Genomic DNA, 27,959 nt, shown 5'->3' on the forward strand with positions numbered 1-27,959 from the left:
TTCATTAATTGGATAGCTAATTCGTTAATTGATTTGTTTTTTATCTATCTATTCTATTAAAAATGCCTTTTATTTTTTGCAGAAAAGTTTTCAAATATGTGAACTAGTGATGCGTTTAACTTTATTCTCCGATGAAAAGAGCATATCTTTTAAAATCCATGGATTTAGTATTTTTATTCCTTGTTTGTTTTACTCCTTGTTTGAATTTTTGATGGATCAATCTTGTAATTTATTCAATTTTATTCTTAATCATGTATTTTTCTATTCCTTTAATTTCTCTATCTAGTATATCGAGTATCTTCATTAATATAAACAAGTTCTTGATTAGCCGTTCACCTTAAGTAATCCAATTTACCAAATTTCCACTACTAACGATTACTATATTGTTCCATTGACTATTGTTTACTCTTTGACCCTTATCCTCGTGTGGCCCCTGGCCCTTGATAAGTGATGACTCCTATGTAAAAAAAAAAAAAAAAAAAAAATCATTGCAATTCTATTTATATCTTGAATAAATATTTAAAATCTACTTAGTTTTGATGATACAAGATCATCTTAAAAATTAGAAAGATTTATTTTTATTTTCTCATGGCATGGTGTTACAAGAAAAATTTGTATAGTCTTTTTGAAGTGACTTTTTTTTTTTTGGTGTTTTAATCGAGAAGATATCACCGGTGTGCATTAAATGAATTAGAAATTGTTCCTTGCTATAAGCATTGTATAATTTGAATTTGAAATTTTAAAAGCCAAAACAATTCATATAATTAAATAAATATTTAGATCTTGTCTTAAATTACCTCTATATTAAAAAAACAAAAATAAAGAAAAATCTATATGACAAAACTAAAATAAATAATTAAAACTAAACAAAACTAAAATATTATATTCCAAAAACTACATAAATTGATCAAATAGTTTTATTTTTATTTAAAAAAAAAAATCATTTTTAAGCAATTAATGGGAATTTGTAGGCATTACAGTATAAATTCCACAAGTTTGAATTATTGAGTTATCTCCCTCTTTTTTTTTTTTTTAGATTGTTTTAAAACTGGCCAACAAGACAGTTACTCTAGTTACTCATAAAATTTGATTTTCTTATTAAAAAATAAAACTATTTGATGAATTTACATGATTTTTGGAATATGATTTTTATTTAATTACAAATATATGACTGATACAGACTTTTTCTTGTTTTTCTTAATGTAGGGGAATCTAAGACAAGAACAAAATATTTTTTTAAATACATATCTGCGTGGTTTTGGCTTCTAAAAACTAATTCAAATTACACAACGCTTACATCAAGAAACAATCTCTAATAAATGAATGAATATATTGTGTGTATGTGCACACACACACCCACAAAGATCAACTTTCTGAACTCTGATTTTTGAGAAAAACCAATGCCAAAAACAATAGTATCGTTTCCACGTTAAATTGTAGGTCAACACACTCTTAGATAAAATTCTTTGAATTCTTTCTTAAGAATTAATGTTTTTTGTTGTTTTTTTTTCTTTTTGTGTTCTTTTCATTTTTTTTTTTTTTTTTTTTTTTTGCTTTTCTTTTCAATCATTTAGGGAATAAAAATAGCTGGAAAATGAAATAAATTCACTTACACAAGTCTGACTTATTTTACAAACACAAATAAAACCTGTTCAAAGAGAGTATATAGATTTTACATAGAAACATAAAAATATGGTTATTAAATTGGGGTGCAATTAGTTCACCAAAAGTGATGGACCTCTCCTTTTCCTTTTTAACCTCCGAAGAAAAACCAATGTAACAGTAGCTTTTCAATACTAATTCAAACATTTCACATCTTTTCCGGACCAATGAGTTTATGCAACTCATTCTGGTGTCATGCAAGCTGGTTGTAACTACTTAAGAATAAATTTCCGATGGGATTCATTATCTAGCATAGAACTGTTGTTTTTATCTATTATAAGTTGTTTGAGCATGTCCAGCTAAAACTTTAAAACTTCAAAACAAACAAAGTTAATATTTTCTTGATTGATATTGCTCTGAATTAATAATATCTAAAACTTGGAAAAAAATTATTCATTCTTTGACAGACTGAGAGTGGGTCTCTGTTTTCTATCTGTTTGATGTACTAAAAGTGAAGGAGTTATTTCCTTGATTCCTTGAATAATCTATAAGTGTGTGTGTCCAGAGAAAGGAATAGGCTGAGCAGAGAAGAAAGAGGGGAGGGGGCAAAGAGAAAGGAGAAACCAAGGCAGAGAGAGAAGTTTTAATAGGAATATATTATATTATTGCTCCGGGCAATGTCATGTAACCATACGAGTAAAGACTAAACTGGATTTTGCCTGTGATGAAAAAACTCGGGAAAAGAATCGATAGCAATTATGTACAGGATACAGACAACATTTGTTTGCAACTTTTGACTGTTAATTTGACATCTATTTTTGTTTTTGTTTTCAGTCTTGTTTTCATCAAAACATTAGCAATATTTCCATTCTTACTTTTTCCCCAGAATAACTGATCACGGACAATTTTGAACCTCCATATTTGTAGAGGAAAGTCTCTCTGGATTTCTTCTAGGAATCTGCACGAGAAGTACAAGAACATTTCGGACTTCCTCAGCATCATCAGATGGATGGTAGAAAAGATCAGAAAGGAATGAGGAGATTCAGGATTCAAATACTGGACGACATCATTGATAAAAATGATGATCTGACATTGGTAATTTGCATTATCTGGGTTATTTGGACTATTGTTCTCATCTTATTTTCAAAACGTTTCAGCCAATGTAACCTCCGACCTTCTTCAAGTGTTTCTTAAACTAAAGAATCTGCATGAAATTTCAAACTGAACCCCATTTAATCGACGAAGGTAGCATGCGCTCATTCTAAGAGCCACGAGCTGATAGAAATTTTAATTCACAATTGTATTATGAGTATTGCCTGCACAGAGTATTGAACCTTCAACCCTCAGAAAAGTGTCACTTAGAACTGAATTTTACCAATTTATCTTTTACAACATGCTTGACAGAAAGATCCCAGAGTTTTTTTGACAAGAAACGTAATACTCAAAATGAGAACAGTAGTCCGACTAATCCAAATAATGCAAACTAATGGCTATGCTTGTATTCTGCCAAGATTGATCAGAAAATGCCACACTTCATCTGATATCCAATTTCTTAGTTTGCATGACTACAACATCTTTGACTTTTTCGCTTAGGGACAATCGAACAAGACACCACTAGATTGAGCTAAAACACAAAAGATAAGCTAATGGTCAAGATCAACAATGTCTTTGGGAACCTAAGCTGAGAGACAGTTATAAAAAGTCTATGAATGCATATGAAAGTTTTGTAACATGCATATGAAAGTTTTGTAACATGCATATGAAAGTTTTGTAGCATGCATATGAAAGTTTTGTAGCATGCATATGAAAGTTTTGTAGCATGCATATGAAAGTTTTGTAGCATGCATATGAAAGTTTTGTAGCATGCATATGAAAGTTTTGTAGCATGCATATGAAAGTTTTGTAACATGCATATGAAAGTTTTGTAGCATGCATATGAAAGTTTTGTAGCATGCATATGAAAGTTTTGTAACATGCATATGAAAGTTTTGTAACATGCATATGAAAGTTTTGTAACATGCATATGAAAGTTTTGTAGCATGCATATGAAAGTTTTGTAGCATGCATATGAAAGTTTTGTAGCATGCATATGAAAGTTTTATAGCATGCATATGAAAGTTTTGTAGCATGCATATGAAAGTTTTGTAGCATGCATATGAAAGTTTTGTAGCATGCATATGAAAGTTTAAGAATTGTTATTGTCATTTTAAGTTGCTTTTATTTCCTTTAGTGGCCACATGGCTGTGAAGTGAGGCCAGGATTTCTACTCTACCAGTTCCCATCAAACTATAATACCTTTCTAATATTTCATGTATGTGTGATTGGAGCTGCTGAAACTAGAGTGAATTACAATTTTTTAATGTAAAGAAAATGAAAGCATAAAAAGAAAGAAATGGCTAGACAAGAAGTAGCTAGAGAAATGTAGTGATTTTATTTTTCTCTTTTTATAAATTAGGAAAGAGAAAGAGTAGCTGGAGTTTTGAGGGAGGGGTTGGAGTTATGTACATATGTGTGTGTATATACTGTAAAAAAATAAAACCTCATTATCAAACTCAAATGATTTTGCATTGTTATTTAATAACATTTATGATTGCTATTTTTTCCAAGAATGCAAGAGAAACAATTGTTGTCATGTGTCATTTACACAAGATTATAAATCCTTGCGTAAAAACGAAATGCTTGACTTTTTTTTTTTTTTTTTTTTAATTTCTATAAAATCTGAATCTGTAATTAAACTTTATTTCTGATGGTTATTTTTGCAAATTTTTACTAAAAAAAACAAAAAAAAAACTGCTTTTATTAAAAAGAAGTCAGCAAGAGAGAAGAGGAGAGAAAATTAATTGTCATTGCGTGTCATCTACATGTCGAGATTCTAAATACTTGCGTTTAGAAACCTCCATTTGAATAATCGGCTGGGATTGAAGAATCGGTCCCCATAGTGTATAGCAGACATAGTTAACAAGATTTAAAGAAATGCTTGATATTTTTTGTTTCTAATAAAATGGAAATCCATCGTTGGATTTGATTTCTGATGCTTATTTTTGTTAAATCGTTTAAACAAAATTCCAAAATTAGAAGAAAAAAAAGGCTAACCTCACAATGGTAACAATCCACATGGAAATCTTTGTCCATCGACACGACTCGAACGGTTTCTTCAGTTCCCTGAAACACAAAACAAAAATCTTATTAAGAACTAGTAGAGCTACTCGGCATCATATAGGGTCATACTTTCCGCAAATTATAGGAAAAAAAAACAACGTAAACATCTGCTTTATACTGTAATTTAAAATGCCAAAATTCATTTTGAGACAAAATTAGAATAAAAATACTTATTCCCTGGGTGGATTGAAAGGCAGGTTATTAGCACCTTAAAACAAAATTGTTTCGTTGACAGAGTTCATTCTTCTTAGATTACTTAATTTAAAAACCAGGATAGATGAGACTCCTCAGGTAAGACACTCCAACTAAAGTAATCAACAGTTATCTTGCCTTGGCATGTCACTGTCTATGCAAAAACTGGATTATTTCTCAGCCAATCAGTCACCTACACCCACCACCAACTCTTCTTTCCAGTCACAATAAGTTTATTAAAATTTACCAAATCTTAGCATAAAACTTCATGAATATGAAAACAATACTCAACCACCATATTTCACTGCATTCTTTAGTCTTGGAAGGAGGTAAAGCATGTATATTTCAGCGGTAATGGATATGATAGAAAGATCAAATTTCGTTTATACAGCAGAAGACACTCCACTGCAGACAGAAAAACGTGTCTAAAATAGAACTAATTTTTTTTGTCTTTTCTGCTTTCAGTTGACCATTTTACAACATATCAACTTTCTGATTCATCCGATACTATTTTACTCATAGTGTGAGAAGGCTCATACCTTTTCCAATTGTGTAAGATCCTATTTTGAATGTATTTCTTGCCATTCTCATGTGTCTAAAGAGAAAGGGAGGAGAAAAGAGCAAAGGAGAGAAAGAGAGATTTTTTAAAAGAAAGATTCTAAAATCTGAGGAGGAATTCATTAACAGAAACTACAAGTTTTCATACAGATCATCATCATATGCTGTTTAATGTGTTTTACCATCAAATATCGACCACCTGTGAACCTAAAAAAACTCAGCTTGACAGTTCTTATCTAAATTCTCAGCTATCTGGCAATATAATTTTGCCATCCAAGCAAAGAAGTAGGGAGTAGAATAACATTGCAATTTCCTCTCTAGATAATGAGCTATATGATTTGCATTGAATGGCTTTAAAAACTTGATTTCAAAATTAATCTATCTTTGGCCAGGTCTTTATCTATCCCTCTTTTCCTCACATTCATTTTTATCACTTCCTCTCAGTTTCCTTTGCTTTTTCCTGTGAACTGAACCTGCTACTTCAACTGTTCTACAACTACTAACCGAAAAACTCAATTTTTTCAATGTAGTCATATCATTGCAGTTTCCTGTTCATCGCACGCATCTCCCTATATTATCGAAAGTTATCAGAAATAAATCCATCTTTAAGACTCGGATTATACATCCATCATATCATTTTCCCCATGCAACGCATTTCCTCAACTCTTACTGACCAGGTTTTACTTCCATATATCACTATACTATGTACACATTCCTGATAGACTTTTCCTTTGGTTGTCAGTGGTAACGCTCTACTAGTTAGTAATGACAGAAGTTCCTTGAACTTCATCAAGTTTTAATTCTTGCAATCACACGAGCATTTTCTGCTTCAATTGTATCATCATCTTGCACACAAATTGGTTATCCTCTCTCAATCTACCAGTAATTCTAACTGCATAATTCTTGTGTACCCAAGTTTCAAAAAGTATTACAAAGAATTTAATTGTACACAACTCCCTTACCACAAATTTAAAAGGTGGATTTTCCTCATTTTTTAAGCTAAATATATTTAAAAACTACATTGGCAAGAATTGCTCGGATGTAAAATTCTATTTTTAACTTACATCTCATATGTTGTTAAATGTCTATGAATAGAACATGATGAAAATACATAAGAAAATGAACAAAGAAAATCATTTGATTAAATCAAAGCGATAAATTATTTTAAAAAAAGAAAAAAAAAGCGGTTTACAAAAAACACTTTTCTTCTTTTTTTTTTGCATGCATAAAACTAACTACAGCGATTGGTTCAAAATGAGCCATGTTATTGAGAATAAAAACATTTTTTAATACACTACCTCAACAGGAGTAATGGCGAGACCACAAGCAGCACATTTGGGAGCAAAAACTCTGAAAATACAAGAGAAACTCAATAACTTACAAGAATTCACAAAAAAAAAAAAAAAAAAAAAAAAGGCAAACACAATTTTTTTTTTTTTTTTTGTAAATATATTTACAGAACATGATTTATTGATTGGTTTGTTTTATGTGAAACACAATGAGTAGGAGTTAATAAAGGTTCAAGGTACTGATTTAAAGAAAGAGAGAGAGTAGAAGGTGGGGGTAGGAAAATGGATTGGTTGGTTGTTTTTGTTTTACGGCATATCAACCTTTTTCAGGTTATTTAATGTCGAATCTAGTTATTTTGAGGAACGATTTTTAATGGAGTATATTTTTTTTTTTTAAGTCAGATTCTATTTAACCCATAGTTGGGACCCTAACAGGTACTACCACTCCGGGTCAGAGTGGACCTGGGAGCAATGGCAATTAAAGGGTGGCTCCACACTCCGCAAGGCGGGGCCTCACCATCGGATATAGTTTTAGGTCATATCCAGGACCAGGAAAATGGAAGCGAGAAGGAGAATGGAGAAAGGGAGGTAAGAAGGAGAACAAAGAGAGAGAGACACACACACACACAAACACAAACACACAGAAAGAGTAGGTGACAACAAAGTTATTTTTATGAAGATAGAGGGTTTTCATAAATTACAAAACTTTGTTAATAAACCCTATGATTTAGATCCCTCCACAACATATCAGCACATTTGATCAGCCAAAGTAATTTTTTTGGTGTGTGCATTTTTTGAATGAGGAGCATCATCATGATTTACATGTTTTTATTTTCTTCAGCAACATTCGCAGCTTTATTTATAGCTGTGCTTCACCAGATCTCTCCTATCACCTTTTACTGTACATTTTCCCTCACTAACGCTTTTAAGCTTAACTTCTCTCTTCTACTTTCTTATTTAAATAATACCGACCGTTGATTGAAAAAAAAAAAAAAAAAAAAAAAAATTGGCTCATGATACTGACCGGTGATAATCCGCCACGCAATATATTTTATTGTCAACATCAATCGTGAATGGCACACCATCTAGGCATTCATTACATTCACAACAACGAAAGCAGCCAGGATGATAGGCCTTTCCCATCGCCTGTAAGATCTGGAAATTTGAAAAGAAGAAAAAAAATGTTATTGCATAAAAAAAAGGAGGATGAGACATCAAAGGTTTTAATTGGTTTCAAGATTACCGGTTAGGAGAGGGGGTCATGTTTGTAATAGGGTTAAGTAACAGTTGATTTTTGATAATGGTGGTCTGTCCCCATGATCAAACTTATTTTCCTTAGTTTGTCCTTTAGTTTTCACATTTCATGAGCAATGACAAAGGGGAAAGAATTGCTGTTTTTTAGATTGGAATCTGAATACATCCTGGTTCCTCAACATAAGGATTTGCGTAAGCCATAAATACAAACTAGTATAGCAGTGTGGGAGAAACGTTGAAAGATACGCTGAAATCCTAAAGCTAAATCATATTACCAGCTATGACTATAAACAACCATTCATTAAGGCGACTTACTAGATTTTATTACTCGATTACTGTAGATAAGATCATTCAGCTACTTGGAGCAAATATATCCCCTTCTGGGACATATCAGAATCTATCCATCTAACATTAACCATTGGGTACTTTTTAAATATTTTTTTGCTTCTTACATCAAATGGCTTCATGCCTTGTCTAGAGCAACTTCTATAAAACAAAAAGAAAAAAAGACATTAAAACAAAGTTTTTATTTACTGTCCATACTATTCAAAGTGATCAATTTTTTTCTTTTAATGGGGTTCACCCTGGTCTAATTTTAGCTGTTTTCTTCCCTGGCTTGCATCAAGATGGTGGTACGTGTGTGGCGGTTCTGAGCAAGGTCACACAACATGGCACTAGCCAATTATGATTCCACCATCAAATATTGGCCACCTGTGAACCTGAAAGCTCAGCTTGACAGTTGTTACCCATATTCTCTATCCATCAATATAATTTTACCATCCAAGCAAAAAAGTAGAAAATAAAATAACATTGCAATTCTCCCTCTAGATAATGTATGTTTGTATGACCAAACCATTGAAGTTATCGCTGTAATAGCAGAGACTTTAGACTGAAGTGTTGGCAGAGAATAGCAGTTGAGGTGAGGTCAATTTGCTAATAACTCAAAATGTCTTGGAGACAGTCATTGTCAAAGCGTCTTCCTCTAACTTCCACGACCATTCACACTGACCAATAGGAGAATCGACCAAAAGAGAGATTTGTTTGTTAGTGTTTAAGGACTTTGCATCCATTATGAGGTCATCCTAGGTCAAATAGTAATTTATTTTTTGGAAGGTGAGTGGGGGTCAGAATCATTTACAATGTTTCTTTTTGTAAAGGTATTGTTAGAGTGTGGGATTCAACTAATCATAATTTCTAAGTGATTTTGTTTAATTTTTAGATTTTGGTATGATTTTTGCTAAGTATAAGATTTTATTTGAGCCATTCTTTCAAAAACTAATCAAATCAACAACCTAGTCACAAGATAACTATCATTTTGTTTCCACAAGGACTTGTAACAGATAAAGTACTAGTTCAATCCTCAGTGCAGGCGATACTAAGAATACAATTGCAAATTACTTAAAATTTCTACCCTCTCATGGCTGACGGAATGAGAGCATGCGACCCCTCGAGAATTAAATAAAGGCTCCTGTTCGCAGTTTTATGCAGATTCCCAAGTTCAGCAGAAAGGTTCCTGCATTCAACAAAAGACACTTGGAAAAGGTCAGAGGTTAAAATCGGCCTGAAATCTAGTGAGAACAATCAAGGTGAGATCAGTCGTGTGAATAACATTAAAAATACTAATTAACATTTCTATGCAAGTTGTATTTTCTTATTGTCAAATGCTATTTTTTTAATATAATTTGTATATTTAATAAACAAAACATTATTATATTATATTATTATAATATTATACAAATTATTTTCTTGGAGAAAATTTTCATTTTGGAAAAGGCTATATTTTAAAACATTTCTTTTTTATATTTGTTAAATTGTTACATTTGCTGCACACATGTGTGTGCATATGTCTTTTGCATTTGATTAAGATGTTTTATTGTTTGTCCTTCGTTAAAATGATTACAATATTCATCTTCTTCAAACAGATTGGTAGACATGTCTCTTTGTTATTACTGACATCTCTTGGCACTTGCATAAGGATCATTGAAATAATTAGATACTTCTTAGACAAGAGAAAAATCCAGATTTTCCTCAATGAACGTACATCCAAACAACATGATATTAATGAAGGAGTACCTCGGGGATTGATCCTTGAGCCTTCATTATTCATAAACAACCTCTCTGATAAAATTGTGTCCGAGATGGGTGTATTTGCTGATGACACGTTCTATGATAGACATGAGAGGAAACGATTGTATACATATCTAAGGCAATGGCAGAAATTTTAGAAAACAACCACTAGTTTGCTGCAGTGATAAACAATTGCGCTTGAATGAGGTATGGTGGAGGATAGGAGAAGGCTTTTTGTTAAGACAGGAGGACAGTAGCAATTTGACCAGACCATTTTCTCACAGAGCTAGGAGGAGGAGTAGGGGAGAAGTGCCAAAACAATGACTCCAATCCACATTTATGAAAAAGCTCTGCTGAACAAAGCACATGCTTGAACCTTTCTTTTTCTTTTACCTATTTTACATACTGTTATTAGATGATTAAAATTGAATGATTGAACAGAGGTCAGAGGGTGAAATGAGATAGCTGATTTTTATCTGCTGGATAAGAGAAGAGGTACATTGAGAAATGATACCTATTGCTTCATACAAATCTGAAAATAGATCAAGTTAAATGACGTCTACAAACACGAGAAAGATAAATGTATATGATAAAGTTCAATTTTAATCTATTATTTGACAAGAAAAAATATCAAACACAAAAGAATCGTGGCCTATTCTAATCAATTTTTTTTTCATTCATTTATACTTTAGATACAGATTAATTTGAAAATTTACAATCGGTAAATTTTACCTTATATACTTTTTCAATTTATTTTATATACCTCAACATGAAATATCTCCAGAATAAAAACTCGATTAAACCTAGAACCCCATCTTCCAACATAGACCCCTACTACCAGGTCTCCTTCTCCAACATCAGGGGTCTACGTTCCAACCTTCCAGAGGTTGAAACCCAATTACAGGAGACGAAACCGGACATATTATTTCTAAGTGAAACTGGAATAGGGCCGACCACTTCCCTAGATGAGTTCATAATTAACGGATACTCAAATTTAACAGCTAAATCTGACCCCCAAGATCGCCATGGGCATGGAATATGTGCCTACATTAAGGATGGCTTCCCGTGTGGCAGGGATATCTCTAGAGAAGATCCTAATTTACCCTATATGTGCTTCAGGGTTGCACTTGCTAACACCACTGCATTTATATTTGCCCTCTATAGGCCCCACAATAGCGGAGTTACTATCTTTAAGAGCATATCTGAGAAAATAGACCACATACTGTCTTCACATCCCTCGGCTAACATCCACATATGTGGTGACTTCAACATCCATAACGTGGAATGGCTGACCCATTCAAATAAGACAGATGATGAGGGGAGGTTTTGTCATGATTTTGCCATTGCTTATGACCTCACTCAGATTGTTCGCGAACCCACCCGTGTGCCCGATACACCCGGTCAATATGCAAGCCTCCTAGACCTTTTTCTCTCAACTTGCCCTGAGCTATGTTCATGTTCCGTTCATTCTCCGACCACTCCATCGTATCAGTTAAGATAAAAACGAAATGTAAGAAGCCCCCAGACGTACCCCTCCACCGTACTGTATACCGATACTCTATGGCTGACTGGGATAGCTTCCGTACATTCATATCTGATTTACCTCTCCATTCCATGTTTAAAAAGGAAGTGTCCTCTATAGTATCAGATCTGACAGAATGGTTAATTGTAGGCATAGACTAATTCATACCATCTAAAAAATTCCAACAAAAACCTAACAGCCAGCCATGGTTCTCCCCAGAATGTGCTGCGGCTATCGCGCACAGAAATCACTTTTTCCATAGCTACCAACGTAATAGATGCACTGAGACTAAAGCTGCTTTCAGGTCTGCCAGCAACCACTGTAAAAGAGTAATAAAAAATGCAAGAGAGCTATATGCCCAGTCTGTTAAATCCAAGGTAGCTGATCAGCGGCTTGGATCCCACCAGTTTCGGCAAATAACAAATAGGATCCTGAACAGAAGTGTGCGTTCTATCCCAACCATTATCAATGGACCAGAGGTCATCTCGTCAGCGTCAGACAAGGCCAAACTATTTGCAAAGAACTTTGCAGCTAATTCTACCCTATGCGACGAAGACCATCAACTCTCCATATTTCCTCCTATAACACAGAACAAGCTAGGTAACATACAAATATCCGTGCATGAGGTCGCCAAGCTAATAAAGAACCTAGATTCCAGTAAAGCAACTGGCCCTGATGGCATCACAATTATAGTGTTAAAAAAGCTTCAACCAGAACTTGCTCCCATACTTACGAAACTATTTAAGTGCTGCCTTAAGGAGAAGTGCTTTCCGACTCACTGGAAGACCTCATCAGTTTGCCCTGTATTTAAGAATTCAGGTGATAAGTCATCTCCCTCTCAGTACAGACCAATAAGTCTCCTGTGTGTTATGAATAAGTTGCTGGAATCCATATTAAATAGAGAAATAGTCAACCACCTCAGCAGGAATAACCTTCTTAGTGACACACAATATGGTTTCCGCTCTGCAAGATCTACCGCAGATGTGCTGACGGTTATATCCCACAGGATTAGTGAATCTCTTGACAAAGGCTTCCTTTCTAGGGCAATTGCTCTTGACATATCAAAGGCCTTCGACAAGGTATGGCATAAGGGTCTATTTCACAAGATTTCCAGCTATGGTATAACTGGAAATTTTTTCTCAATCATTAAATCATTTCTCTCTGATAGGCTCATAAGAGTAGTGGTAGATGGACAAAAATCGGAGGCCTGCAATATAAATGCTGGAGTCCCTCAGGGGTCAATCCTGGGCCCAACTCTCTTCCTGATCTACATCAATGACCTCCCTAAACACATACTTAAATCATTCGTTGACATCTATGCTGATGACACGACCATCTACGGCAACACATCAAAGGCTGTAAATGACAAAGTTCTCTCTGATTCTCTCTCCTCTGATCTCGAGCGCGTGGTTCAGTGGGGGAAGATGTGGCTGGTTACCTTTAATGCATCCAAAACCAAACTCCTATCCTTACATCATCAACGTTCTGGCATCAATTGTGATGGATGGCTCTCGTCTGGGTGAGGCCCCGTGTTTTGACAAGCTTCTGGGTTTGACCTTTACTCCTGATCTGAAATGGAACACGTACATCAAGTCTGTTGCCAAGGTCGCTGGAAAGATGGTGGGATCCTTCTATCGCTCCAGAAGATATCTCACTGCTGATGCAATTCTCTATCTATATAAAAGCCAAGTACGTCCAAGGATGGAATACTGTTGCCATATCTGGGCAGGAGCTGCTAAAAACAGCCTATCCTGCCTTGACAGAGTACAAAATAGACTTTGTGGCTTAGTGGGGGATGCCCTTTTCTCTACCCTGCAACCTCTCTCCCACAGAAGAGACGTTGCGAGCCTGTCCTTGTTTTATCGTTATTTCCATGGCAGATGCTCGTCTGAACTCCAATCTCTGGTCCCCCCTCGCCAATCTTTCACGAAAAACACCCGTCTAGCTGAATCCACTGTGACAAATTTTCCCCACTCTATATCTGTGCCTAAATCAAAACGTAGATTCCATGAACAAAGCTTCTTTCTTAGAACTGCACGCCTGTGGAACTGTTCCGTCTGCCTGCTTCCCTCCGGACTTCAACTTGGATGTCTTCAAGTCCAATGTTAACAAATTCCTTATGAACCGCTCCCTTAAGTAAACACTTCAGCAAATCTCCTCACTAACGTAATGTACTTGCAATAACCCTTATCCCTGAGTGGCTTCCGGGCCTTGATAAGTGGTGATCACTGTGTAAAAAAAAAATATATATATTTTCTTATTTTTATTTCAATCTATATTTTTATTTGTTACATTTTTTATTTTATTTTAACTCATATTTATGAGTATTTTTTATTACTATCCCTCTTTATATACATTTCTCGTCCCACTGTCACTATGCAACGATCTCATTATATGTAATGTTTTCAAAATAAAAAAAATTTGAAAAAAATTTTTTAAATAGCTATATTCAAGTGCAAAATTTGGAAATCCTGTAAAAATGTGTTTAGAATGAAATAAGGAGCAAATTTTATATAGGTTTCATTAACAAATATTTAGTGCATAACAAAAAAAGTCAAGATAAAAATTTTAAACATTAAAATACATGAGAAATTTAAGAGATAGCCAATTATGTCCTTGCAAAGTGAAAGCATCTATTAGACAAAAATAGAAAAATTTTCTTGTAGCACATTTGCACAAGGACATTACATATATATATATATATATATATATTTTACACAGAAATCACCCCTTATCAAGGCCAGGAGGCCACTTGAGGATAAGGATTAATGGATATACATTAGTCAATGTGATTATAGCGTAGTAAACATAAGTAGTGGGAATTTTGTAAATTGGATTATTTAGGGGGATGGTTCATCAAGAACTTGTTTACGTTGGACTTGAAGACATCCAAGTTGTAGTCAGCTGGGAAAGCAGGCAAACGGAACAGAGTTCCACGGGCGTGCAGTTCTAAGAAAGAAGCTTTGTTCATGGAATCTACGTTTAGGTTTAGGCACAGATAAAGAGTGTAGGAAATTGTTGATAGTGGCTTTGGCTAGACGAGTGTTTTTCGTGAAAGTTTGACGAGGGGGGACCATAGATTGAAGCTCAGCTGAGCACTTGCCATGAAAATAACGATAAAGCAGAGACAGGCTCGTAATGTCTCTTCTGTGGGAAAGAGGTTGCAGAGAAGAGAAAAGGGCATCTCCCACTAAGCTACAAAGTCTATTTTGAACTGTCAAGGCAGGATAAGCTCCTAGCAGCTTGTGGCCAAATGTGGCAACATTACTCCATCATTGGCCGTACCTGACTTTTATATAGGTAGAGAATTGTATCAAGAGCGAGATATCTACTGGAGTGGTAGAAGGATCCCATCATTTTTCCAGCAACCTTGGCAATGGATTTGATATAGGTGTTCCATTTCAGGTCAGGAGTAAAGGTCAAGCCCAGAAGCTTATCTAAACATGAAGCCTTTCCAAGACGAAAGCCATTCATTTCAACCTATGCCAGATTTGCATCAGAGCATAGATGGTGTAGAGATAGAAGCTTGGTTTTAGATGTATTAAAAGTAACCAGCCATCTCTTTCCACATTGTACACATGCTCAAGATCAGAGGAGAGAGAACTTGGTCGTTTACGGCCTTTGATATGCAACCATAGATTGTAGTGTCATCAGCATAAATATCTACAAATGACGTAAGGATGTGATTTGGAAGATCATTAATGTAGATCAGGAAGAGAGTTGGGTCCAAGATGGACCCCTGAGGGACTCCAGCATTAATACTGAGAGCTTCTGATTTCTGCCCATCAGCCACTACACTTAGGAACCTATCAGAGAGAAATGATTTAATAATTGAGAAGACATTTCCAGCTATACCATAGCTGAAGATCTTGTGAAGTAGACCTTTATGCCATACCTTATCAAAGGTCTTTGATATGTCAAGAGCAATTGCCCTAGAGAGAAAGCCTTTGTTGAGAGATTCACTAATTCTATAAGATATAACTGTAAGCACATCTACTGTAGAGCTAGCAGAACGGAAACCATATTGCATGTCACTTAGAAGGTTGTTTTTGCTGAGATGGTCGACTATTTAACAGCAACTTACCCAGGATGCACAGGAGACTAATTGGTCTGTACTGAGAGGGAGATGAGCGATCACCTGAATTCTTAAATACAGGGCATACTGATGAGATTTTCCAAGGTGTTGGGAAGCATTTCTCCTTAAGACAATGCTTAAATAACTTTGTAAGTATGGGCGCTAGTTCTGGTTCAAGCTTTTGAAGCACTATAATTGGAATGCCGTCAGGGCCAAGTGCTTTACTGGAATCAAGGTATGATTAGCTTGGCAACATCACATACAGATATTTGTATGTCGTATAGCGTGTTTTCAGATACACAAGGAAATACTGGGGGTTGGTGGCCTTGGTCATGAAGGGTAGAATTAGCTACCAAGATCTTGAAAAAGACTTTGGCTGATGGTGACGAGATTACTTCAGGTCCATTGATGATAGTTGTGATAGAGCAAACACTACTGTTCAAGATTCTATTCTTTGCTATTTGCCAAGACTGATGGGACCCTAGCCGTTGCTCAGCTACTTTGGACTTGATGGACTGAGCATACAGCATATATATATATATATTATCTTCCACCAGACTATCCATTCACGTGTAATCACCTTTTTCTTCACCATATTCCCTCTGCTTCACTTTTTTGTTATCAAGTAAGATCTTTGACTTGCTTGTTGTTTCATCAAATACTTTTGCATGAAAAATCCGATCCCACATTTTGCTAATTCCTACCCTCTGATGAGAAGGAAAGTATTTCTTTGAAACTCTGTGGATTAAGGACTATCCACTTATCTAGTGTTTCATTTTCAGATTAAATATGTTTTTAACTCATTTCAAAGTGTTTTTTTAAACATGTTTTATTAACTGTTTGCTCGTATTATATGTATATATATATGTGTGTGTGTGCATATATATATATATATATATATATATAATTCAAAATCGCCCTGTGGGATGTTTTCTCTGTGCGATTGAAGGGATATCATTTCATAGGTCAGTCTTCAAAAACATTAAAATGATTCCCTAGGAAATATATTCCCTAGATATTTTTTTTTCTTCCTTAAAGGAATTTTTCCCTTTGTTTTATTCCAACATATACGTGAATGTCTATAATATTTTTCTGATTATTTGTGTCATAGAACCATTGGCTATATGTAAGATGCTTATGAAATAAATATAAAAACATTGTGTTTGCAGAATCAATTTTTGTGATAATTGGATTGAAAAACTTACAGTATGTGTGTGTGTGTGTATATATATAAGTTTTTCAATCCAATTATCACAAAAAGTCAAATTATATATATATAAAAATATATATTTGACTTTTTGTGATAATTGGATTGAAAAACAGATTATATATATATATATATATATATATATATCTGAATTGACAATTGTATTCATTTCTTTCTTAATAATTCATATAATTATTAGAAATTGTTCATTTACAACATAAGACTAAAGGCCACAAAATGGGAGAGCTTATAAATTTAACATTAATTCTTAGAATCTAATTTATTTCTTTTATTGGTCAATTACTGTAAACCTTCAAAAGTTGCCTATTGCCTTAGTAAACATTTTCACACCTATTCGCTAAAGGTCTACATGTCTCCTCCTTAGAGAGTTCACACGATTATTAAAAGATTTAAAATGCTCTGGACAAGGTTTTTCAATTTCGTTGGCACTGGCTAAACACTGTCATTGTCTATCATATGCTTTTTTTGAAGTAATGTTTTATGGTACTTCTTCACTTTGGACACAAGATGAAAATCTCAAGAGTTATCAAAATCTTGGATGAAATACATACAAGAAAAACATTTAGAAGTTATCAAAAATAAAAAGGAAATTATATCAACATTTAAATGTATATACACCTCCAAAAAAGAATGGCATTTCAGACATTTGTTACTCTAACTAACAGAACAAACAAATATTTTTTAAATAGCTGCTCAATGAGTGCTGCACAGGGACCCTTGATAACTGCTCAAATTAAAAAATTAAACAAATGCTGGTAGAAACAGATCAAATAAATATTAACAATTTAGCAAAATGTTATATTCTACAAGTATTTTGTTTAATTTTCGTTTTGGGAGAAATTAGATATGATTAAAAAGTTAGAATGGGTTGAAAATTATCATTTTACGTGAAATTGATGTGCAAAACTCCTTTCTTACTTGAAATTCTAAAATATTTTTTTTTTTCGCCACATAATCACTTAAAAAAGTCATAGAATCTCATTTTTGAGGGGTGGTTTAGCTAAAGGTGTTGATCTATTTTCCATTATTATTATTGTTGTTAACTTGTTTTTCTTTTTTCTTTTTTTACAGTAGTACAAAGCAATCTAATAATCGACCATATCTTTATAATTGTGAGAAAAATATAAACATTCAATCATAGAGCGAAGGTAGAGAATAGTTAACAGACCCTTTCCAATGTTTAGAATGGTTTTCTAAATAGTAACATTATTATGTAGAAACTCATTGGCATGGGATGGGCTTTGTTAACTATTCTGTTCCTACACTGTTTTCTTAGTTTGCATATACACTGTTGATTCATTTTAATTGTTTATGAAAATAAGTTGCAGGGTTACTATGAAGGGAGTTGAGCAACAAGATGTCTGTTCAAATTACACTTGAACTTCTGCATGTCAGTACAGTTGGGAAAGCAGAAACCTGGAAGAGAATTCTAAAGTCCAGCAGTTCTGGGGAAGAAACTATTAGAGAAGAAGGCTTTCTTAGATTTAGGGATCTGTACTGTGTAGGGGTGGGACTTTGCTGCTTGTCGGGTTTGTTGGGACGGTATGTCGAGGGGATACAAGGGCTTGTAGTTTGTTGGAGACTTTCCCATTAAAATACTTGTAAAACAGGCAGAGGGATGCAACATTTTGTCGATGAGACAGAGTTCGAAGCTTAGATAACAGTTCAGGCCTTATCAGACGAGTGACTCTTTTGAACCCTATCCAGGAGTGAGAGACTAGTAGCAGATGCACCAGCCCAAATGTGACAACAATACTCCATACATGGGCGAATGATGACCTTATAGAGGTACAGGATACTTTCAGGCATAAATAATTTTCTAGCATAGTAGAGAGAATTTGTAACACAACAAAAAATGAAAATGGAACCGGAAGTGGATGACAGAGAAAATTTAGTTTTGAAAGAATTTTGTTTTTCTTTTTCATCCCAAACAAGGCATACTATCACTTGGATATAAGGGGCTACTATTTGGGATCATGTCTAACAGGAGATTGTGTGGGAAATTGAGCAGCAAGATGTCTATTCACATTACATTTAAACTTCTGCATGATATTACAGTTAGGGAAGCAGGAAACAATGAAGGAATTCCAAAGTCTGGAAGTTCAAGAGAAGAAACTATTATAGTAGAAGGCTTTTCGGTACCTAGTGACCTCAAAAGTGAAGGAGTATGATTTTTGTTAGATTATTCAGGACTATATACATGGAAGGGGGCACAAGTGCTAAGAGTTCATCAGAGCATATTTCATTACAATACTAGTAATACAGGCACAAGGATGCAACATTGTGGAGATGGGACAGAGGTTGGAGCTTGGTTGATAGTGCATTAGATTTTAAATGCTTTTTGAGAGTGAGAGACTAGTGGTAGATGCACCAACCCAGATGTACAAGCGAATTGTGACTTTGTAAAGGAATAAAATAATTAGCAACGAATTAAAAGAAAAAAAAAGAAGGTTTATTTTTCATGTAACTTCCAAGTCTAAAAACTAACACAAACATTTATTCCACACACTCCACACACACAGAAATTTTTTTTTCAAAAATAGAAAATGGCTGGTGTTTTACTTGTTTGCTATCAAACTAATTACACATGCCTTTCTATTTTTTTATGCAAAGAAATTAATTTAATTATAGTTTCAAATGACATACAGGACTAGAGAATCCATAGTGTAACAGCCTGTTGAAGTTGACAAGTTGTTTGTGATTATTATTATCTGATTTGCGTTTTATGAATTGCAATGATTTTAATTTGAAGAAAGATTTGTCGAACTTGATTGATGTGTATAAAATAATAATAGGTGGATTCGTGTCATGGATTTGTGGGGAAAAAAGTTTGATGAACAGATCAGACTCAAGGTCGTTCATAACAGATCATTAGCTTAAAACAAATTTGAAAAAATAAAATCTAAGATTTTATGGTATTTTATTTAAAGATTTTGTGAAGACATAAGATTACAATTTTTTATATCAAATAATGATACAAAAATTACACACATATATTCCTCTATAAAACATTCATAGCAAAAACTTGTCTAGTTACAACCACAGCAAAAAAAAACTTTGCTCCATTTCTCCTTACCAAAAAAAATCAAACAAAACTTCCATGAACAAAGTTTCTTTCATAGAACATCCCATCTGTACAACAAGATACCACAAATCTGCTTCCCAACCGACTACAAAACAGCAATTTTCAAGTCTAATGTGAACAAATACTTGTTCCGCTAATCAATTCCTTATAAGTAATCTTCTAATCATTCCACACATATTTTACCCAGTTGTGTAGATGCAATTACAATTTAACTGCTGATTGCTTTAACCTTCACTATTTATCAGGTTGACGAGAAAGTTCTTGTTTTTAACTTTTAAAATTCAGATGAACGTATCTCGGCTCAAACAAAAATTTATTGATCGAAATAAGCACCATCAAAATTAACACACTTTTGCCGACACAAAACAAGTGTTATGCATTCTAGTGCAGATGAAGTCACTGAAGGCATTTTTGCTTAGGTTTTTGAAACATTTCTCATGCAGGAAGTTGTGGAGATGCTTTTTTATTTTTATTTTACACAAGCATTACTACTTATCAAGGTCAAGAGGCCATTTGAGGATAAGGGTTAAAGAGTGTACAGTAGAAATTGGACAATATAGTAATCGTTAGTAATGGAAATTTGTTAACATATGGAATGGCTCATCAAAAACTTGTTTATGTTAGACTTGAAGACAACCATATTGTAGTCAGCTGGAAAACAGGAATACGGAAGACAATTCTATAAGCGCGCAGTTCAAAGAAAGAAGCTTTGCTCATAGACTCTACGTTTAAGTTTAGGCACAGATAAAGAGTGGGGGAAATTAGTGACTTGTGAAAGTTTGGCGAGGGGGGGCCATAGATTGGAGCTCAGCTGAGCACTTGCCATGAAAATAACGATACAGCAGAGACAAACTCGCAACATCTCTTCTGTGAGGTTGCAGGGAAGAGAAAAGGACATCCCCTACGAGGCTACGAAGTCTATTTTGAACTCTATCAAGGCAGGATAAGTCCTTTCTAGCAGCTCCTGCCCAAATGTGGCAACAGTACTCTATCCTTGAACGTACCTGATTCTTATATAGATAGAGAATTGCATCAGCAGTGAGATATCTACTGGATTGATAGAAGGATCCCATCATTTTTCCAGTGGCCTTGGCAATGGATTTAATGTATGTGTTCCATTTAAGATCAGGAATAAAGGTCAAGCCCAGAAGCTTGTCAAAACATGAGGCCTCCCCAGGAGGAGAGCCTTTCATTTCAATTGATGCCAGATGGGGATCAGAGCGTTGATGATGTAAAGACAAAAGCTTGGTTCTAGATGGATTAAAAGTAACCAGCCAATCCTTTCCCCATTGTACCACTTGCTCAAGATCAGAGGGGAGAGCATCAGAGAGAACTTGGTCGTTTACGGTCTTAGATGTGCTACCATAGATAGTACTGTCATCAACATAAATGTCTACGAATGATGTAAGGATGTGATTTGGAAGATCATTAATGTAGATCAGGAAGAGAGTTGGGCCCAGGATGGACCCCTGAGGGACTTCAGCATTAATACTAAGAGCTTCTGATTTCTACCCATCAACCACTACACCTATCAGAGAAATGATTTAATAATTAAGAAAAGATTTCCAGTTATAGCATAGCTGGAGATCTTGTGAAGAAAACCTTTATGCTATACTCTATCAAAAGCCTTTGATATATCAAGAGCAACTGCCCTAGGAAGGTAGCCTCTGTCGAGAGATTTGCTAATCCTATGCGATATAACTGTAAGCACATCTGCTGTAGATCTAACAGAACGGAAACCATATTGTGTGTTATTTAGAAGGTTATACTTGCTGATATGGTTGATTACTTCTCTATTTAACACAACTTACTCATGAAACACAGGAGACTTATTGGTCTGTACTTAGAGGGAGATGAGCGATCACCTGAATTCCTAAATACAGGGTATACTGATGAGATTTTCCAAGGTGATGGAAAGCAATTCTCCTTAAGACAACGTTTAAACAGTTTTATAAGTATGGGCGCTAGTTCTGGTTGAAGTCGTGAGTACTATAATTGGAATACCGTCAGGGCCGGTTGCTTTACTGAAATTAAGGTTTTTGATTAGCTTGGCAACATCACGTACAGATATTTGTATATCACAGTGTGTTTTCTGATACAGGAGGAAATTTTGGAGGTTTGCGGCCTTGGTCGCAGCTGCAAAGTTCTTGGCAAAGAGTTTGGTTTTGTCTGATGCTGACGAGATTACCTCAGGTCCGTTGATGATAGTTGGGATAGAGCTCACGCTTCTGTTCAGGATTCCGTTTGCTATTTGCCAAAACTGGTGGGAACCAAGCTGCTGCTCAGCTACTTTGGATTTGACGAACTGAGCATACAACTTTCTTGCGTTCTTTATTACTTTTTTTACAGTGGTTGCTGGCAGTCCTGAAAGCAGCTTTAGTCTCAGTACATCTATGCTTGAAAAAGTGGTAGTTGGTAGGTGAGAGGTCTGGAGAGTATTGTAGCCCAATTCATTCAACTCCTGCAGCGAACACTATCAGGTATTGCCGTGGAGGAGAATTGGGCCTTTTCTGTTTACTAATGCTGGATGCTGTTGTCGAAGTTTCTGAGGCATTTCACCTATTTGTTGACAGTACTTCCCTGCCATAATGATTTCGCCTGCATTCAAAAATAATGGATGAGACTAGTCGCAAACCACCAAACAGTCAACATCAACTTCTTCTGGTGCAACTCTGGCTTCGGAAAGTGTTGTAGAGCTTAGTCAGCATTTAACCACTGAGCTGAGCATCACCGGTTGTTGTAAAGAACCCACAACTCGTCCAAGAATCGGATGGTTACTTCTACCCCATCTTGGCTGACGAAACCTGATCATGCTACCCCATTGGATTAAAGAGTTCCATTCAAAATTCTGTGCAGATTCCCAAGTTCGGCAAGAGACATTTGAAAAAGGTTGGAGGTTACATTGTCAGAAACATTGTAAGAAAAACACTGAAGATAAAAACAGTCATCCGAATAATCAAAACAATTTGTATTGTATTTGTTTCTAGAAAACAAAAGTTTTGGGCTTTAATGAATGTTCCATAAAAAAAAACAACAAATATTAACTTCCTCCCAACATAAACAAAAACAGAACACTTGACTATTTACTCTCACACCAAAAAAACAAGTTAACCAAATTCTAAGAACATTCTTTTGAAAGTAAATCTGTACTAAAATGTATTCTTAGATAAAACCAAAGTTGTGCCATGTACGTGTGCGCGCTTAAGAATTCCTACAATTCAAGACATGTTAGCAAGAATCAAATTACGCAAAACAGAAGAATATCAAATCTGCAGATTAAACTTCCTTGTTTTCTTGCTCTATTCGAGTTGATTAATCTATTATATAATACAATATATAAAGAGCAGTTGTTTGTGTGTATGTGTGCTTGTATGACCAGCTAAAAGTAAAACACTATAAAACAAACACCAACAAAGTTGCTTTATTCTTGATTGACATTGCCCTGAATGAATAATATCTAAGATTTAGAAGAAGAAAAAATTTATTCTCTGGGGGGTTATATGGGCTAGGTTTCATGGTGTGTGTATGTGTGTGTGTGTGTGTGGAAAGGTATATTTCAGGGTACTAATTTGGAAAGGAAAATGTTAATTACATGAGGAATTTATCATATAAAGCAGAGTTGTATGTATGTATATGTGTCCAGTTAGAGAGAAATGGGTTGAATAGAGGAGGAAGAGGGGGTTGGGAACAGAACAATAGTGAGACAGAGAGAGAGAGAGGTAAAAGTCTTGATATAAATAAATTAGTTTTGCCCCAGGAAACATTGGGTAGCCCTCCTAGTCTATATTGTATAAAAGACAGTTGCTGTGCATATGGGTATATGTTTAATTAAAAGTCAAAAACTACACAACAAACACCTACAAAGTTGATATTTTCTAGTTAAGCATTACCAGTATGAATATCTAAAATCTATATAGGAAAAAAAACATTCATTCTTTGATGTTCAACTGGGCCAGGTTTCGTTGGGTAGGAGAGTTAGGCGCAGGGGCTCATTACTTTTTCCAAACATTTCTAATGTTATCTATATACAAATAAGTGATGAATGGCTTATATTATTATTTTCAAAACAATAGTAGCCCCCTACATCAAATTGGCAATGTGCCTTATTTGGGGTGAAAAAAAAAGAGAGAGAGAGAGAAATAGGTTGGGCAGAGGTGGGGGAGGTGTATGGAAAAACGAGAAAGGGGAAGGAAGACAGATTGAAAGAGGTAGAAAGACAAGCTTTAATATAAATGTTGCACATTTTATTTTTAATGGAAATCGCTCCAGATAAGGCATGATGCAAGGAGCTATAAAAAAATAAAATAAATATTACTTCAAGGTCAAAAAATACCAACGATATGCATTAGATGAATAGATTCCAACCCAGAAAACAGCAGTTTTTCCCTCTTTATCAGAAACACTTCTCATGGAATGTGAGAACTAAAAGACAAAATAAGGGAGGCGAGAGTTATGAAACTTTTTTTAACCTCGTATACTTTTTATGGCCATGAGCAATGCCAGATAGTCCTGCTCCTTGTTTTTCTGCTCTACCGAGTCGAGTAATCTAATTCATAAAACTCACTATTTTTTTTAAAGTGCATCTCCTAATAAGAGACGCAAGGTTGCAGAAGAGCATTAAGCAAGTCAAATGATTGCATTTTCTGTGAACCATTTTTTATGGGTTTTAGCTGATAAAAATAATTGCTAAGGAGGTAAAAATTGAAAAAAATTGGAACTTGGCCAACATTAGTTAACTTATTAGTTGACTTTGCATGTGCAAATATACGTTTATGCATTAAAGTTGGTTCATTTTTAACCATTTCTTATTGACAGCTCAAACGTTAATGACCAAGGCCGGAATGACCAAGGACAGATGCTAGCTGTGAGCATCCAACTCATTTTTTTTTTTTTCCAGTTTTGATTGGGTACAATATAATAATCAATCGAGAATTGGCTCTATAATAATAAATATGAAATCTGCATGAATTAAAACATATTTAAGCAAAATTCAGCCTATTTTACAACTGGGCAAGACTCGTCGGCTTGCTAGTATTGGAATAAATCTGCAGTGTGAGTAAAGAGAGTCGTAGAAATAGGAGTTGTCAGAAAAGTCATTTCCTTCCTATGGCGGGATGATATGACACAAGGGTCGGGAAAGTGGGATTTGAAAAGCCAACATCCTAAATGACGAGCACTTACCCAGTAAACTCTTTTTTCTTAAGAGAATAGCTACAAATACAGGCACTGATTCTTACTTACCATATCCATAATCAAATGGCCACAGACACAGCATTTATCAGCAGTTTGTTGGAAACCAGAATACTGAAGAAGAAAAATAGTTTTTTTTTTCAGATTAAGGAACAAAACAACCTTAAAGAGACAAACAAAGTTACATGTTTATAAAATAAAAAACTATTGGATATGCAAAACTGAAACTTGGTGGACAAGTCAATCAGTTTACAGTATATTTGTTTTAAATATGGTTGGATTGCAAAAAAGATTATGAATTTTATCAACGATTTTATGAATGGCATCTTTTGGGGAGGGAGAGGGAGGTCACCTTATATATGCTGTCCTGATCTCCCTCCCTCATGGCAGGAAAATTTGACACAAAGATCAAAAAGTTGAATTGAAAAACCAACACTCCAGTGAAAGAGCACTCTGGCCTGCAAAAAAATATCTGGGCAGCATGTTCCAGCAGTGGCACCTCAGGTAATTAAATTAAAATCCTGAAAGGAAATATATTTTCATAGTGTAGTATCTGTTCTGATGGTACACCCAAGTTAATTTGTTTTTACTCAATGTAAGGGAAACCCTTCTATACTAAGGCAATATACCCCTTTTTGGGAAGCTGGTTTTCCCCAAAAATTAAAAACTATCTTCTGTCATATTTTGCTTTAATGGGCAAACAAATGATTACTTAAAAAAGGCCTTGATGTTTCTAAAAAATAAACATAAAAAGTCCCTGAAATTCACTAAAGCATTGAAAAACCACTGGATTAATTCTATATAAAACTCAGAATACTGATCTGTAGTAGTTAGTACTTGCCTCCTCTCGTGACCCCACCCCACAGATTTCAACTTCAAAATGCAATGCACCTATCTACAAGGTTCCGTTAAGATTACTCTAGTAATACGATACTCTTACTGTGTTTGTGATAGTTCAAGCTGTCGATGCGATGAGTCACTCATATGCAACTTCTTTCTATAAAGACTCGAAATAAACGGCTGTTAAATAAACAAGAGTTGTCTTTTCTTTTGCTTTTTTCAATGTTATTATTTTAACATTTTTTTTATCAGCCATTTTTTTCAGATCAGAAGAGTTGGTTGCTTTGATTTATGGCATATCAACCCTTTTCAAGTTGCCAAACCCAGTAATTTTGGAAAAGTTTATGCATAAAATTCTTTAAATCTTCAAATGGTTTATTCATAGTGTTTGGTCTGATTGCTTTTGTAGAAGAATTTTTTTATCTTTGATTTTGCAGAAAATGTTTGCTTTACAAATAAGAAAAGATGAAGATCTTGCTTGGAAAGATCAACTAAAAACTGTGTGAATGTCCAAAAAGGTTGGTGCTCTGTGATGAGTGAAGGACAGATGTCCAAGGGCGGGGAGGGGTCTATTATAAAACCGTGCATACGGAATTGAAAAACCTAGCCCTTCCCTCACCTTAATATGAGAGGGGATGAATACAGGTGATCTATGATATGTAGGTGACAGGCAGTTCATATTAAGTGTGTGCGTGTGTGGGGTGAGGCTGTCCATAATACTCAGAGAGAACATGTGATCCATAATAAATAAGGGAGGGGGCATAAATGATCCATAACAATCACAAAATTATATACAACCCCATCTGAATTCTGAGGGTTTTTTTTTTTTGGGGGGGGGGGGGGTAATTTTAATTCAGTCCAAACAAGAATCTTCAGCACGTGGTACAATGGAGAAAGGAGTGGCTGGTTACTTTTAATGCATCTAAAACCAAGCTTCTCTCTTTACATCATCAACGTCCTGATCCCCATCTGGCATCAGTTGAAATGAATGGCTCTCGTCTTGAGGAGGCCTTAAGTTTTGACAAGTTTCTGGGCTTAACTTTTACTTCTGATCTTAAATGGAACAGGTACATCAAATCTGTTGCCAAGGCCACTGGAAAAATGGTGGGATCCTTCTATCGATCTAGTAGATATCTCACTGCTGATGCAATTCTCTATCTATATAAGAGCCAAGTACATCCAAGGATGGAATACTGTTGCCACATCTGGGCAGGAGCTGCTAGAAAGGACTTATCCTGCCTTGATAGAGTTCAAAATAGACTTTGTAGTCTTGTAGGAGATGTCCTTTTCTCTTCTCTGCAACCTCTATCTCACAGAAGAGATGTTGCGAGTTTGTCTTTGCTGTATCGTTATTTTCATAGAAAGTGTTCGACTGAGCTTCAAACTTTCACAAGAAACACTCGTCTAGCTGAAAACACTATCAATAATTCCCCCCACTCGTTATCTGTGCCTAAACCTAAACGCCAATTCCGTGAACAAAGCTTCTTTCTTAGAACTGCATGCCTGTGGAATTGTCTTCGGTTTTCCTGCTTTCCAGCTAACTACAATATGGTTGTCTTCAAGTCTAACGTATACAAATTTTTGATGAGCCATTCCATATAAGTTAGCAAATTTACTGAATTTCCATTACTAACGATTACTATATTGTCCAATTTCTACTGTACACCCTTTAACCCTTATCCTCGAGTGGCCTCTTGGCCTTGATAAGTAGTGATGCCTATGTAAAAAAAAAAAAAAATGGATCAGGGTCCAGATTTATAGGGCACATCCTAAGTGCGGATTTGAATAGCGAGATGTTTGCTTATTTAAATTTCCCCATATCAGTACAATCAGCGAGCTGGGAGGAAATTCCAAAGGCTAGCAGTTTGAGGAAAGAAGCTATTAGAGTAGAAATTCCT

General features: G+C 35.0%; 1 protein-coding gene across 2 annotated transcripts in view; it reads right to left on the reverse strand.

Moving 5' to 3' along the window:
- Positions 1-27,959, reverse strand: part of LOC145285974 (uncharacterized) — a 300,440-nt gene that overhangs the window by 13,786 nt on the left and 258,695 nt on the right. For both annotated transcript variants that reach the window (XM_080134575.1, XM_080134655.1), the window contains exons 4-7: positions 25,273-25,335; positions 7,825-7,955; positions 6,810-6,861; positions 4,696-4,764 (exon numbers count right to left, since the gene is read on the reverse strand). In XM_080134575.1, the coding sequence (XP_079990701.1) occupies positions 4,696-4,764; positions 6,810-6,861; positions 7,825-7,955; positions 25,273-25,335 (315 nt within the window). The remainder of the gene's footprint in view (positions 1-4,695; positions 4,765-6,809; positions 6,862-7,824; positions 7,956-25,272; positions 25,336-27,959) is intronic.

Source organism: Euprymna scolopes, chromosome 1 (genome assembly GCF_053919585.1).
Source record: "Euprymna scolopes isolate OS-2025 chromosome 1, ASM5391958v1, whole genome shotgun sequence".
Lineage (NCBI taxonomy): Eukaryota > Metazoa > Mollusca > Cephalopoda > Sepiida > Sepiolidae > Euprymna > Euprymna scolopes.